The following is a 14,928-nucleotide window of genomic DNA, read 5'->3' as shown; positions in this document are numbered from 1 at the left end:
TATATATATATATATATATATATATATATATATATATATATATATATATATACTTCTGATTGGTAAAACTATCAGACAGCACAGGATTAATGTCCACTGTTATACTGATGATACTCAGCTATATTTATCCATAAATCCTGATAAACCAATCGCTTCAACTACAGGCATGTCTTGATGATCAAATCTTGGATGACTGACAAGTTGTAATCTTTGGACCACAGTTCTCAAAAAATAAACTTCTTAATCAATCACTTAATCTGGATGGCATTAAATTGGCCTCTGGTAAAAACTTAAAAAACCTTGGTGTATAATAAAGGTTTGTGCCTACTTCAGATACAAAGAACATTTAGTGGTATTTGTAATTTACGAGCATCAAAAACAACTGAGGAGACGTAATGATTATTTCAAGATTAATTTCTTTAATCTTTTTGTCCAGGTACCCCAATGGAGTCTTACCAGACAAGAGCAGCCCCAGTAAGTTTCAAGGGAACCACTCCGGCCACATCAGTCCATCAACTCCTCCAAGCATCGAGGAGGCCCTCAAGATCATCCACGATACAGAAAGGCCCCATGCCAGCCTCGCTGTTGGAGATGGAGACAATGGCTTCTTTCTGCATGGTGCCGAGCCTCCATACCCCCCAGGAGCTCAAGCTCCAGGGGATGACCCGAGTTCAGTGAAGGCTCGGGGGAATGACCGAGACCCCAACTCTGCATCCACGGATGAAGTTGACACAGGCATCCATGTGCGGACGGAGGACATCCAGAGTTTGGATGAGGACTCCTCGTCTCTGAGAGACTATTCGGATATAGATCCAGACTGTGAGGCCACAACAAAGTCGTGCCCACTGCCTGGGAGGCAGGAGAGGTGCAAGGAAGTAGGGGACAAGGAAGGAGGGGAAGCCAGCCCTGAGGGTGAACGGGGACATGGAGGCGACAGAGGCAGTCCCTGTCCCAGTTCTGCCCCAACGCTCCCCAGGTCTTATACAGCAAGTCCCGCGTCTTCATCGGGTGGTTCTGGTGGCGGTCTGGTGCGGATGACCAGCTTTGCAGAGCAGAAGTTCAGGAAGTTAGAGGGAAGGAGCAGCGGAGGAACCACCACTCCAGACAGTTCTGATCTCAATGTACCCTACACCCAGTCAGCCAGGACGACTTCCTCCCAGGTGCGTCCCTCGTTGTGTCCCTCATTCTCACAACTGTCACAGAATATACAGTGCTGTGAATTCGATTATCACACAAAAATAAGGCCACAAGCTGATGGGCAGATATTCTGCTTTAGGATTATTTGGCAAAAAGAAAAATTCACGGGTTTCAATAGTTAAAGCAAGTTACGGCATGTTTTGTGACAAATGTCAAATGGGCTGTTGTGTTGTTTTTTTTTTTTTTTTGTCTGTATTGTTTCGGCCCTGGATCGCTCCTTTGTTGTTGTATGACAGCTGGAGATAGGAACCAGTCACTATGGATGGGTGGGTGGGTTGGTGGGTGGGTAGGTTTTCGGTGGATGGTTGGTCTTTCATATTGTTAAATCTTAGATACTGACCTTAACTAATCCATTTGGTTTGGGTACTTTTGTTACTTCCTATATCATTTGATGCACACAATTTTGGATCCATTCCTGAGAAAGTTCACCACTGTGATCCATGTTTTCTCCATTTTTAGATTAGATTAGATTAGATTCAACTTTGTCATTACACAGGTACAGGTACAAGGCAACAAAATGCAGTTTAGGTCTAACCAGAAGTGCAATAGCAGGTGGATATTACTGTGAATAGAGTTTTACAGATATGTACAATAGCATAATATACAGATGATTATTATAACAGAGTTTACATGTACTATGAATATATGTACAGGTGGCTATTACTATAAAATTATTAATTAGAGTTTGGACAGCAGCTATTTAAATTAAAGTGCAGTGAAAGGTATATTACAGTTAAAGTATGGTATTGCAAATGTATATTTAAACAATTATCCACAAATTGTTAACAATTTGTGGATAATTGTGCTGACTGTGGCTCACTGGAGTCCCAAAGCTTTTACACCTTTCAAGACCAATTTCAATGACTTTGTCTCTCATCTGTTCTTGGATTTCTTTAGATTTGGTCATGATGTTTTTAGAGCTATTTTAGCCTCCCTCATGTTGTCAGATGGGTTCTAATTAATGGACTTCTTGATCGTATAAGTCTGGCAGCATTCGGCTCTGCAATAGTGAATTAAAAATGGTTAATAGGTGACTTCATAATTTAATAATGTGGACAATTGCATTTTCACTTAGGGCAAGTTGCTTTGAACAGCTGTTTATGATAAAATAAAAAAGTGAAAGGCAACTTTTTGTTCTTACTCTGGTTCCAATGTGACGAACAATGAAACAGGGGACAAAAAGCTAAAACAGAACAAATCTGTGGAGGTGAACATACTACATACCACTGTTATCTTCTGTAGAGGTAGAAACATGGATTTCTCTAGTATGCTGACATTAAAATAACATGTGTGGCATCAACACCACTTTTTCCCTAGTTCTCCGCACCCCCCCTGCCAATCACGTCGCCGTCTCCAGCTACGCAGCCGCCCAGAGATCCCTCCAACTTCATAGCCTCCGAGATGATTCAGCTGCGAATGAAGCTGGAGGAAAAACGCAGAGCCATTGAAGCCCAAAAGAAGAAGGTATGTAGCCTCGCATTACAAGAAAAACCCTGCGGTGTGGATTTAAATCTAACACCGGTCACATTTTTCAGGTAGAGGCAGCTTTCACCAGGCACCGCCAGAAAATGGGTAGAACCGCCTTCCTGAATGTAGTGAAAAGGAAAGGAGTGACTGCCCCGCTCTGTCCGAACTCAGGAGGGGCTGAAACAGCGTTGCCTGAGCCGATCTGCTCCTCAAAGGAGGGCGGCGTGGAGCAGGCGGAGCGGTGCAAGCCAGACGGAGCAGCTCCTAAATCTCCCTGTGAAGATGGTGGGGGTGGGTAAATTAGCTCAGCTGATTTGGCTTTTTATAAATGCAGATTTAGTTTCTGTATAAATAATTTTTTATTTATTTTTTTTTGGTGTTGGTGTTAAGGCATGACCCCTGGAGAAGTCGACCTTGCAGAATACACGCGGTCCATTGAAAGGCTGAACACGTCGCTGGGCTTCCTGCAGACTGAGATGCAGCGCCTGGCCCAGCAGCAGGAGAAGATCATGGCCATGAGAGACCAGCAGCAACAGGCCTGGGTGATCCCGCCTCCTGCGCCGTCTCCACACAGGTACGCCTCGCTGCCAAAATCCACCAAAGAGGTGATTGAAACGTGAGGATCCCATTACTGTTTTTATTTCTTTATCCACACAGGCAGCTCCGCGAGCTGCGCAGCAGCAGCGTGACAGGCCGGGGATCAGGCCGAGGTTCGCTGGGATCCTTGTCCCCGATCCTGTCCTCCTCCGGGTCCCCGCGGGCCCCCGACCGCTCGCCTGCGGGCATCAAACGACGGCCGGCCTCGTTTCATGCCAGAACGCCTCGGACCCCCCGTCCAAACGATCTGAAGGTCACCCCCATCAGCCGGATGCTCAACTCTCCCACCTCGGTGGACAGCCTGCCCAGACTGAGGCGCTTCAACTCCAGCCAAACCCAGCAAAGCTCCTTCGCCTACCTGGGCCACGACGACGGGGCCAGGGAAAGACAACACCAAGACTCCAAGGGCGAGAAAGAAGACTCTAAGAAAACAGAGGAGACGGGAGCAAAGAGGAGCGATGACGACGAAGCCAAAGATAAGATGAATGAACGACTGAAGGAGGGAAGAGACGTGAAGGCAGAAACGAAGACATCAGGGGTTTTGTGCCAGCCAGTTTCAGAGGTCAGCCAGAGCCAAGATGACCCCCAGGAGAGGAAGGACCTGGTGGAGGTGCCTCTGTCTCGGATAATGCCTCCTGGTGGCCAGGGTCAGGAGAGCACAGAGGAGGCAGAAAAAGGAGGAGAAACGTATGGAGATGATCAAAAGATGTGCTGTGGATTCTTCTTTAAGGTGAGTTGGAGCTACGGGAATGTTCTAGAAGCTTCTAATTAAGATCAGATCAGAACTGCGTTAAACAAAGTTTAGAAAGTGGTTTGAACCTACCTCCACCAACATTTGGTATATGTTTGAGAAGTGACTGTCTTTAGCTTTGTATCTCCTGATTTGTTCTACACGGCTAAATAGACTGAAATTTGAAGAGATGCGTAATGATGTTGATGGTTGCAGCTTTTTTTAGAAAGATGTGATTTTTGAGTTGCGTTTTTGCGTAACTGCTTAAAGGTCCCTTGTCTAGTGATGTGCTGGTGGTGGTCTCCACAAGTTGATTAGAAACTCAATCAGATAAGCAGCTAAGGGTAACTATTAGACAACGTTTGGGTTTAAAATATTAATTGCTAAAAGACTCCAAAAATGGGAGCAGCAGAGGGAAGATGAGCCAAACATCTGCAGTCCATTGCAGCTAAAAGCTTAGTTAGGTGTAATTCAAAGGATAACAGCAGAGACAGTTTTCTGCATTCATCGTCTTATCTGAGATCAGGTTGTAGAGTCAATTGGTCTAAGAGGGAAACCCAGACATCCGTCTCATTGGTGGCACTCTCCACTTCACTCTACGGGAGTCCAAGGCGTTCCCAGGCTAGAGGGGATATGCGGGCGATGTGCGGTCTTCCCCTACGTCTCCCTCTAGTGGAATGTGCTTGGAGGACTTTTATAAGCAAATAATGAAAACACAGCATGTTGATTGTTCATTTTCAATCGGATGCTATGACCAAATTTGTTATCAGTGGGGTTTTTTTTCTTCGTTCATGGATTTAAACTTGATTAACGTTATTGTTCATTTATTATGGGATGTAATAAAAAAAAGAAAAAGAATTATAATTATGGGATGTAGCACGCATGGATCCTCATTACCTCCTCAAGAGTTTCAGCATACTTCTTCATTCTATGACATGTGCTTTGGATACATTATTTCCCCCACTTCACAGGCACCAGTAAAAACTTTCACTACAGACGCTACAGTCATCGAGACCCAGTAGTATTCACAGAAACATGAGATGCACTAATCTGAATGCTGTGACTAGTTTTATACACACAAATATAAGAAGACAGTGTGGAAATATGTGTTCTAGCCTTCCTGTTATCAGTGTTCAGAGTTGCTCTCTCTCTCACGCAGCCTTAATAAACCATTGGCATGTCAGACGTGTCTCAGAAACTTACCATTTTCTCTCAACCCTTTCTAAATTTGCTGTAAACCCCTTATTGGTTCGTCATCATTAGCGCTGTCTGGTAGCAAATAAGAATGGTGCATTCGTTGATTGGAAAAATATAGGATTTTTGAGCTTCTCACTGGTTGATCAAGCTAAGATGTTATCTTTCCAAGATATTATATTATAGTCTGGGTTAACCTTTGAAATAGCAATCTTAAAAATGTAGAGAAATGTTTCATTTATATGCGGTGTGTAAATATTCTCATTCAACACCAGGATGATGTGAAAGGAGAAGAGGACATGGCAGCAAAGAAGGCAGCTCTGCTGGAGAAGAGGCTTCGGAGGGAGAAGGAGGCTCAGGAGAAGAAGCAACAACAGGAGCTGGACCAGGAGCAGAAGAAGGAAGCTGCACGGTGTGTAGTCGCTGAATCACATGCTGTCCAGACAAAATTCATGCTCTGGAGCGCTCGTCTTTTCAGCTTCAGTGTTCAGCCTCCCACGACTTACCTCGTTGTTTCCTGCGCAGGCTGAAAGCAGAGGAGGAGCAACAGAAGAAGGACGAAGAGAAGGCGAGGAGGGACTACATCAAGAATGAATACATGAGGAGGAAGCAGCTCAAGTTGATGGAGGACATGGACGACGTCATCAAGCCTCGTTGTGGGAGTCTCAAGAAAAAGCAGCGGCCCAAGTCCATCCACAGGGACGTCATGGAGTCGTCTATCCCTGTGAGAACGACAGGTGAATGACTCGCGAGCGCAGACGCACACATGCTTTCCCTGAGCGTCTCATGCTGATCCGTGCCGGTCCTGTGTGCTGTTGTTGCTCAGGTGTGCGTCCGCGGGGCTTTTCTGTCTCAAGTGCCTCCTTGGCGTCTCTCAATCTGGCCGACAACGACAGAGACCAGCCGAATAACAAGAAGACGAACAGGTAAGAAACTAACCGACTACAGCTGAGTTAATCTGTAAATAGCAAATCCAATGTGAAGACACCGTTCCTATATATTTGCTCAAATTTCTTATATTTCGCCACATTAAACCAACAAAGTAAATGTATTCTATTGGGATTTTATGTGACCGACACAAAAGAGTGCATTGTTGTGAAGCTGAAAGAAAAGGCTACATGCTTTCAAAATGTATAGATAATACAGTTAAGCAAAGCTAGAGACCCGTGTTTTTATCCACTGTTGTTCGCAAAATAGCTCAGTCAGACAGACAGTCTTGCAATGGACTGCTTACAGATCTGGGCTTTGACTGGGCCATTTTAACAGCTGAACACCTGAGAATGCTTTGAACCGTTTAATTGTGGCTCTGGCTGCATATTCTGTTGGAAACCGAAGCTCTGTCTCAGTCTTTCGCTGCCTCTACCAGGATTTCCAAATAAAGGTGGGTGCTTTTCTTCCCCTACTGAAGAAAAGCACCCCCACAGCGTGATGCTCCCACTGTGGTCCCTGCACCGCGTTATATTTCGCCATATGTAGGATTTTAAACCAAGTGCAAAAGGACAACTGCTTCCTGACATAACTCTATTTAACCTTCTCCACAACTTTATGCACAAACGCTCGTCACACTTTTCAGACATAAAAAAGCCCAATAATTGTACTCTAATATGTGTTGTGTCACATAGAAATCTCAATAAAGTATTTGACTGTAAATTGACAGGAAAGGAAAAAGTTGAATAGTTTTGCTACTGGCTATAAGCTAATAGCTAATCAGCTTAGAAAAGAAGTTAGACATTAGTTAATCCTGTACTCGCCTTTATTTGACTCCTAACTCATCCTGATGAGACTTGTTGGGAGCGTGTCGAAGAAGCTCTTGTACTCTGTGACCCAGAGAAGGCTATAACCTCTACAGCTTATTCTGTTTTTCTCCCTTTCTTCTCGTCCTTTTCCTACTTCTGCTCTGCATGCATCCTTCAGAGGCAACAAACTAGCTTCTGCCCATATCCCGTTTTTTTTAAGCTTTCCAAAAGACAGAAAGGGAAGGTTAGTAACACTCTGAAATGAAGCTAAAGCTCCTTTTTTTTTTTTTTTTAGACGTGGTTCTGTGCAGATACCTGCAGCTTCATATTGTGTTGGCCTTAATTGTGTCACAAATTTCAACCAGTAAACGACGCTTAATGTCCTGAATGGTATACAGTATTTGCACCCCTAAAGTTTTTACTATGGTCTATCAGACGCAGGCTGCAGCGCTGTTTCCAACTCTATCTCTGTATCGCCTTTGCTCTCTGCTCTCTGCTTTAGCTTTGTGCTTGCTGTTTCCTTCATAACTCTCTCTGTGACCACTTTGCTTTGCTTGATTAAACACGGCTCAGCTTCGCCCGGGTGTTTCACTATGATGTGATGCAAGACAACAGGCAGACTTCGGAGAACCATGCCGTGATGTCTGATCTGGCTTTGACCCATCTCTGTGTTTCTCTGCATGTCTCTGTGTGCACCGTGTGGTGATATCTTGTCCGCGCCTTGTGTGCGTCCGCGCCTTGTGTGATCGTTGTCACGTCTGTGTTTGTCATTCGTCGGTGGCCGTCAGGCCGGACTCCGCGGAGGGTTTTTCCTCGTGTCCTTCGGCCGGCAGCCGTAACGGAGAGAAGGACTGGGAGAATGACTCGACCACCTCCTCCACTCCCTCCAACACAGAGTACACAGGTAGGAAGGGAGGGAAACGTAGACGTTCGTCTTCTCTTTGGTGCATTTGTCCAGCGGATGTTTAATTTTTTGCTCTCTTGCTCTTCCTTCCCGCAGGACCCAAGCTGTACAAGGAGCCTAGTGCGAAATCCAACAAGCACATCATCCAGAACGCCCTGGCTCACTGCTGCCTGGCTGGCAAAGTCAACGAAGGGCAGAAAAACAAGATACTTGACGTATGTTCTATGTCTGTGTGTGGATAACTGGCAGATTAAGGTTTACTATGTTTGACTGTTGTTACTTAAAGTGTAACTCACCGGACCTAGCCAAATGAATTTCGCTCCGCCTAGCTTCACTCATCCATCTGGAACTGATCCATAGGAATGGCGTTTCAGAAGGCTTGGCCTTATCAAAAATCCTTGCATATGATTGGATAAGCCACTTGTCTGTCATCTTTATCGACGTGCTATTTCAACCACTCACACCGAAGCCAACCCGTGACGCTGATGATTTTAGAGTAGTTGCTCAGTGAGTAACGATAGGTTGTTCAGTGACAACAGTAGGATTTTTTTAACTTATCAATTATACGTGACGTGAACCTCATCGACTACGATCCCCACTAAGTTCTTCAGGTACACCTCCGAAGCAAGCGTGCTCCGCCATTTCTCGTTGAGCCACGACTCGGGACATCCAAATACCAGTTGGCAACGTCCGTCGAGGATGTTGTTTTCGGTTATTCCTCCCAGCTGCATACCTGTAACACCCAATTTTCCAGCCTCTCTGATCTGATCCTCTATGAGAGCAATCAGCGGGGACACAATGATAACGATGAGGTGCTGCACTAGTCCCATTTCCTTAACTACCAGAGGAGCCATTTGGTAGATCAAGCTCTTGCCAAATCCGGTCGGGAGAAGGGCAAAACATTGTTTCCACCAACAAAAGCCTTCAGAGGCGTTCTCTGATGTTCTTTTAATGAAACAATATTAGGTAGATTGGACAACACGGAAGAAGCAGCATCAATGTTAACGCTTGCTTCCTCGATGCGAGCCGCCATTGTCTGAATCAAAACAGTCTCACGTCACGGTCGCTTCTCCACTACGTCACATCTATGAAACTCCAGCCCTGCGTCCTGATTGGCTGGACAATAAAATTGGTTGAAGAAATCACTCTCTATGGGAGATGTCCCAGATGGATGTGAGTGAAGCTAGGCGGAACGAAATTCATCTGGCTCGTCAGATTATAACTCACGCCCATGTGACAGCATATTTCCACCCCAGACAAATTTGAAAAACTCAATCAAAGTGGGTGGGGATAGATGTTAAGGAAGGGGGTAGTGTTCAGGATGGCGAGGAAGCAGCCATTGGCTTGATTTGCCACATTGAATCATGGAGATTGAGAAGAGTTGTGCTGGTAGTTACGCCACAGTTCGGTGTTTTAAGGTGGAGGATCCCCCCCTCCCCCTCCAGCCCCCTGACTCCTTTTTATAGAAAGCACAAAATTACTGTCCGCTGTTATGCAGATTATACTCAGGTTTACATGCCCATGGAAAAGAAAATTACTTCACCAGCTTTTTCTTGATGAGCCAGGTGACTAAATTTAAACCCGTCCTGTCAAAAGATTATTTTATAACAATAATTCATCCATTTATTACAACATGGCTGGATGACTGTAACTCACTGTACCTTGGTGTTGTCCAGTTATCCATGGCACCTCTTCACCTGGTACAACATGCCGCTACATGACTTTTAAGTGATACTATATCCTTTAAATCAATCTTGATCCTTTAAAATTTTAGACCTCTCAAGATGTTAATATTACATAACACATGGCAACATGTTGGAAAAATATATTTCTTGTTAAACATTATCAAAGAGGTCAGCGGATAAACTTAATTATATGTCTTCAACTCATCACATAGTCGTTTAATCTGAACTCCATCAGTATGAATAGCTAAACAACCCAGAGCAATTTTACTCTTTTTGTTCCAGACCAGGAAATTTTAATAGATACACCCTTAATGAAAGTTCCACATTGACACAAATGTTTCTTCTGCACAATGTCTGGCAGGAAATGGAGAAATCCGAAGCCAATAACTTCCTGGTGTTGTTCCGTGATTCTGGATGCCAGTTCAGGTCCGTCTACACGTATTGCCCCGAAACCGAGGAGATCGCCAAACTGGCCGGCATCGGCCCAAAAACCATCACCACCAAGATGATCGAGGCTCTGTATAAGTACAACTCGGACAGGAAGCAGTTCAGCAAGATCCCAGCTAAAACCATGTCGGCCAGCGTGGACGCCATCACCATCGCCAGCCACCTGTGGCAAACTAAGAAGCAGGGGACGCCCAAAAAACACCCAAAATAGTGCCAGACGATAGGGCAGCATCTGCACATGCTCTGTCGCAACAAGCAGGATTTGTGAATTATGTTGTTGTTGTTTTTTTTCGTTTTATTAGTGGCTGACACCAATTACCATTCCTCAAAGTCACAACTGGAACGTTAAAATACATTATTACACATAAAGGTAATACAGAACTGCTTATGACACTACTTCAGTGAGGCACAAGTGTGTTCCTGTCAGCATGTGCGTGTCAATGTTCTCATGTGCCAAAAAAAAAAAAAAACAACAGAAAAGATGATACCAGGTGAGCCGATGCCTTACCGAGCTGAACTACAGAAGCACTGAATGTCACGCCTCTCAGAGGCACCTTTTGGGTTCTCTTCGTTTATCATGTGTAGCCTTATGCTTGTTCTGTGTCACATGGATGCACAGTGGGTGTTGGTGCCATCTTGTCTTCTTCTGTCAAAAATGTCTATTTGTTGTCTGTACACACAGATCTGAGATCAGATTACGCCTGCTTCGTGGTCTACCTAGAGGTGGCCCGTCTTTCTTCAGAAGCAGCCTATTTGAATCGACACCTGCTGCTAAACAGACGTGTGTTTTTTTTTTTTTTTTGTCTTTGTACACGTGATTGGCAGGTTTTATTTCTGCATATGTGTGCGCACGTACAGTGAAGTGCCAACCAGTGTGTCAAGCACACCTCAAGAGTGTGAATATGAGTGTATGGCGTCCCATCAAAAGCTGCCAGAAAACACCTGCAATAGACTTTTAATTCATTTTATTTTGAAATAGCTTTTAAGAGACATTGAAAAGCCTCTTATGTTTTATTCAGAATCCACCGCAATCCATCGCATACATTAGTCGCATTTGTTTGTATATAATAGCAAGGCGAACAAGTCAGCTCTTGGTAGCATTTGAGTAGCTTTCATAATTGATCATGTTTATGTATGTCATTGCTGTTTTTTTTTATTCTGGGGCCTTTTATTGTGCTGCAGACGCAAAAATGACTGATAAGACCACAATGAGTGATGGTGTGAATGGAAAGCTCAGTGTCATCAACATGTGCAGTAATTTAAATTGTAAGTATTGAACACATTTGCAGAGTGAACAATTAATTAAAATGTCACATTAATGTGCTACGTGTCCTAACTGTTTGATCCAGATTAGGATCGTTTTTTTTTTTTTGTTGTTGTAAATAAAAAGGATGAACTTACCCATGCTAGCTGTTTCAGATCCGCTCCACTGTTGCGGAGTCTGACCATAAATGTTCCGACATTGTCCTTTTCTTTTTACCTTACTGTTACATTTTTACGTCGTGCGTTCCTTTTCGGTATGCGTTCACTCTGTACAGATATATTTTAACATATAAGAAGTATTTTTTGTAAGGATATTTACTTGTTGGAAGTGTGTACTGTTGAACCAGTACAGTTATTGAAGGATGTGCGCTTGAATGCAAAGTGTTGCTAAAGGAGGGCGTGATATGCTGAATGAAGATGAACATTTTTTTTCTTTTCTCCGGCTCTTTATTCATTTTGATTTGAATAAGGAAAATATGACCAAATTTTCATGGACTTTTCTTGTTGCTTTTTTTATTATTATTTTCTGTTTTATTAAAATGCCAGCTCTTAACAGTTTGCACTGTGTCTGCCTCGAATTAATTTTGTAATAATGTCCTTTGGGCAGATGAGTCAACAACGCCAGAACAGCGAACTTGTTTGGCATAAACCAAATATAGCATTCCAGGAAAAGAACCTCTTTCTAACTGTGATGCATGGAGGTGGAACAGATGGGGTTTTGGGTCGGCTCATCATTATAGAATCCACCAAGAACTATATTGCATACATGCATAGTGCTCTGTGAACAGGTTCATGTGATTGGCTTATAGGCAAATCATCATCCACGTGGAGGACGTTCTTGTTATTGGCTGAGACAAGGGAGATTTGTGATTGGTTAAAAATCATTCTCCTTAAAGTAAATGCATTTGAGCGTCAAGTCAGGGGAGTCTCAAAAATCCACACACAAATGCAGTGAAGTTTAAAGGCCAGAGCTAGTTAGTAAATCAATATATATATTTTGTGTACAGATAAGAAATACTTTTGTGAATATTGTCCTGTGCATGTGTGGATCATGGGTCGTGTGTGAATCTTGTGTGTGCCATGTGTCTTGTATGAATGTATGAATCGCATATGTGTATTTCTAAATATTGAGACTCTTCTAGCTCCATAGACTACTTTATTGATCCCAAAGGGAAATTAAATACTGGCCTAACTCATGTGTTTTTTTCCCAATGAGACAGAACTGCTTACAGCGGTTTTGAAACCTCTGACTGAAGACACACTGTGGTTATACGACAGTCTGATGAAGAGGATGCTCAGGGTTATCCATAATGTTCTTCATTTTATGAAGAATTATTATTTTTTAAATTATCCCCAGAGGTTTTAGAAGGTTCACCAGAACCGATCTGACCTTCTTTATAAGCTGAGCTTCTTTAAGTCAATTGCTCTGGTGCTGCTACCCAAACAGATGATGGCAGAGGAGATCACACTCTTCACTCTTATAGAAGGCCTGCAGCATCTTGTTGTAGATCCTAATGACTTGAGCACAATGAGAAAAGTTTAAAGACAGAGTTCGATAGACAAAGCATCTGCTCTGTCCGTTGTAGACAGCTTAAAGGCAGTGCCCTAAGAAAAACCGCATCATGGCAGGGTCATGGCAGTCGAAGGAATGCGCCTAACGGCTGCGTTCTTTTGACACGCAAGGCCTCAGTCAACCGTTCCCCCCAAATGTGATGGACGGTTGTACTGAAACTGTAATTTCGATTACAATGCAAATTGTAGTTGACAATTAAGATTGATTGATTGAGCTTCACAGTTAAGTCTCTAGTCCAGTTCATTATCCAGGTGAACACCGAGGTATCTATACTGGCCGAAGGACAAAGCAAATTAGGCTGAATTGTGTTTAATGCACTGGAGAAATCAAAAAACAGGATCCTCACAGTGCTGCCTGCTTTGTCCAGATGACAGTGGGTTTATTGAAGCAGGTGTATGATGACATCTTCAACTCCATGGTGATAAGCAAACTAAAGGGGGTCCTGATAGCTGCTTGTCTGCTTACTCAGGTGGGCCAACAGGAGTCTCTCCAGGACCTTCATGGTGTGGGATGTCAGGGCATCTGGTCTATAGTCAGTGAGGACTGATGGGTGAGTATTCTTTGGTACCAGAACAATACAAGAGGTTTTCCACAACACTGGAACTTTCTCCTTGGTCAGACTAAGGTTAAAGAGTTGCTGTAGAATCACACAGAGCTGCTCTGCACAGGCCTTCAGGACTCTGGAGCAGACACCATCTGGACCTGCAGCCTTATTCCAGTTCAGTCTCTCCAGCTACCTCTTCACCTGACTTCTACAGACAGAAAAGTGAAAGGGGAGGTAAAGGGAGCAGCACCATCTTCTGCTGAGAATGAACATGCAGAAGCAGAAGGGTCCATGGCTGAGGTGGAAGATAAAACATCTAAGGGGCGATGGTGGCGCAGAGGTTAGGGAGTTTGTCTTGCAATTAGCAGGTTACCAGTTCTATCCCCCACGCTGACTGTCTCTGTCGTTGTGTCCTTGGGCAAGACACTTGACTCGCATTGCCTGCTGGTGGTGGTCAGAGGGCCCGGTGGCGCCAGTGCATGGCAGCCTTGCCTCTGTCAGTCTGCCCCGGGGCAGCTGTGGCTACTACAGGAGAGAAGGAAGCCAATCTTGTTCCTAAACTGTCCAGACTTCTATTTGTTAGATCCTCCACCTGCTTGAAACCTGTGATCTTCTCCATCCCTGACTACATTTCTTATATACTGCCCTGCTGGAGCTTGCTCTCCTGTTTCTTCTTGTACACCTCATTGCTTTCTCTCATCTTGACTTTAAGTTTCTTCTGTTTACTCCTCAGTACGTTCTTTAAGCCCTACCCGAAGGCTCTACACATTATTATACACATTTCTGTTCATATCTTCTGATTAATGAGCAAACCATGGTAAATTTTTAATGTGTATTTCTAATTAAAGTGGACACTCCCCCCCAAAAATTATATATATACACGTATCTCACTCACTGCCAACTTTATTAGGTACACCTATCCAACTGCTCGTTAATGCAAATTTCTAATAAGCCAATCACATGGCAGCAACTCAATGCATTTAGGCATGTAGACATGGTCAAGACGATCTGTTGCAGTTCAAACTGAACATCAGAATAGGGAAGAAAGGTGGTTTAAGTGACTTCGAACGTGGCATGATTGTTGGTGCCTGACGGGCTGGTGTGAGTCAGAAACTGTCAACCATCTCTAAGGTTTACAGAGAACGATCTGAAAAGTAGAGAATATCCAGTGAGCGGAAGTTCTGTGGGCCCAATTGCCTTGTTGAGGTCAGAGGAGAATGGCCAGACTGGTTTGAGCTGATAGAAAGGCAACAGTCACTCAAATAACCACTTACTATAACCAAGGTATGCAGAGGAGCATCTCTGAATGCACAACACGTCAAATCTTGAGGCAGATGGGCTACAACAACAGAAGACCACACCGAGTGCCACTCCTTTCAGCTAAGAACAGGAAACTGAGGCTACAATTTGCACAAGCTCACCAAAATTGGACAATAGAAGATTGGAAAAACGTTGCCTGGTCTGATGAGTCTTGATTTCTGCTGCGACATTCGGATGGTAGGGTCAAAATTTGGCGTCTACAACATGAAAGCATGGATCCATCCTGCCTTGTATCAACGGTTCAGGCTGGTGGTGGTGGTGTCATGGTGTG

The 14,928-nt window shown here is 43.9% G+C and overlaps 1 protein-coding gene across 5 annotated transcripts in view; it reads left to right on the top strand.

Annotated features, from left to right (window-relative positions):
* Window positions 1–11,778, top strand: part of camsap2b (calmodulin regulated spectrin-associated protein family, member 2b) — a 49,234-nt gene extending 37,456 nt beyond the window's left edge. For 3 of the 5 annotated variants that reach the window (XM_036138084.1, XM_036138083.1, XM_036138086.1), the window contains 12 exons: window positions 437–1,160; window positions 2,515–2,661; window positions 2,733–2,955; window positions 3,055–3,238; window positions 3,322–3,991; window positions 5,461–5,597; window positions 5,711–5,922; window positions 6,012–6,111; window positions 7,100–7,165; window positions 7,710–7,825; window positions 7,922–8,040; window positions 9,872–11,778. In XM_036138084.1, coding sequence (XP_035993977.1) covers window positions 437–1,160; window positions 2,515–2,661; window positions 2,733–2,955; window positions 3,055–3,238; window positions 3,322–3,991; window positions 5,461–5,597; window positions 5,711–5,922; window positions 6,012–6,111; window positions 7,100–7,165; window positions 7,710–7,825; window positions 7,922–8,040; window positions 9,872–10,168 — 2,995 coding nt within the window. In that variant the 3' untranslated portion in view covers window positions 10,169–11,778. The remainder of the gene's footprint in view (window positions 1–436; window positions 1,161–2,514; window positions 2,662–2,732; window positions 2,956–3,054; window positions 3,239–3,321; window positions 3,992–5,460; window positions 5,598–5,710; window positions 5,923–6,011; window positions 6,112–7,099; window positions 7,166–7,709; window positions 7,826–7,921; window positions 8,041–9,871) is intronic. The other 2 variants (XM_036138087.1, XM_036138085.1) reach the window with 1 other exon arrangement.
* Window positions 11,779–14,928: the final 3,150 nt, after the last annotated feature.

This window comes from Fundulus heteroclitus, chromosome 6 (assembly GCF_011125445.2).
Source record: "Fundulus heteroclitus isolate FHET01 chromosome 6, MU-UCD_Fhet_4.1, whole genome shotgun sequence".
NCBI lineage: Eukaryota > Metazoa > Chordata > Actinopteri > Cyprinodontiformes > Fundulidae > Fundulus > Fundulus heteroclitus.
This window is presented reverse-complemented; position numbering and strand designations above follow the sequence as displayed.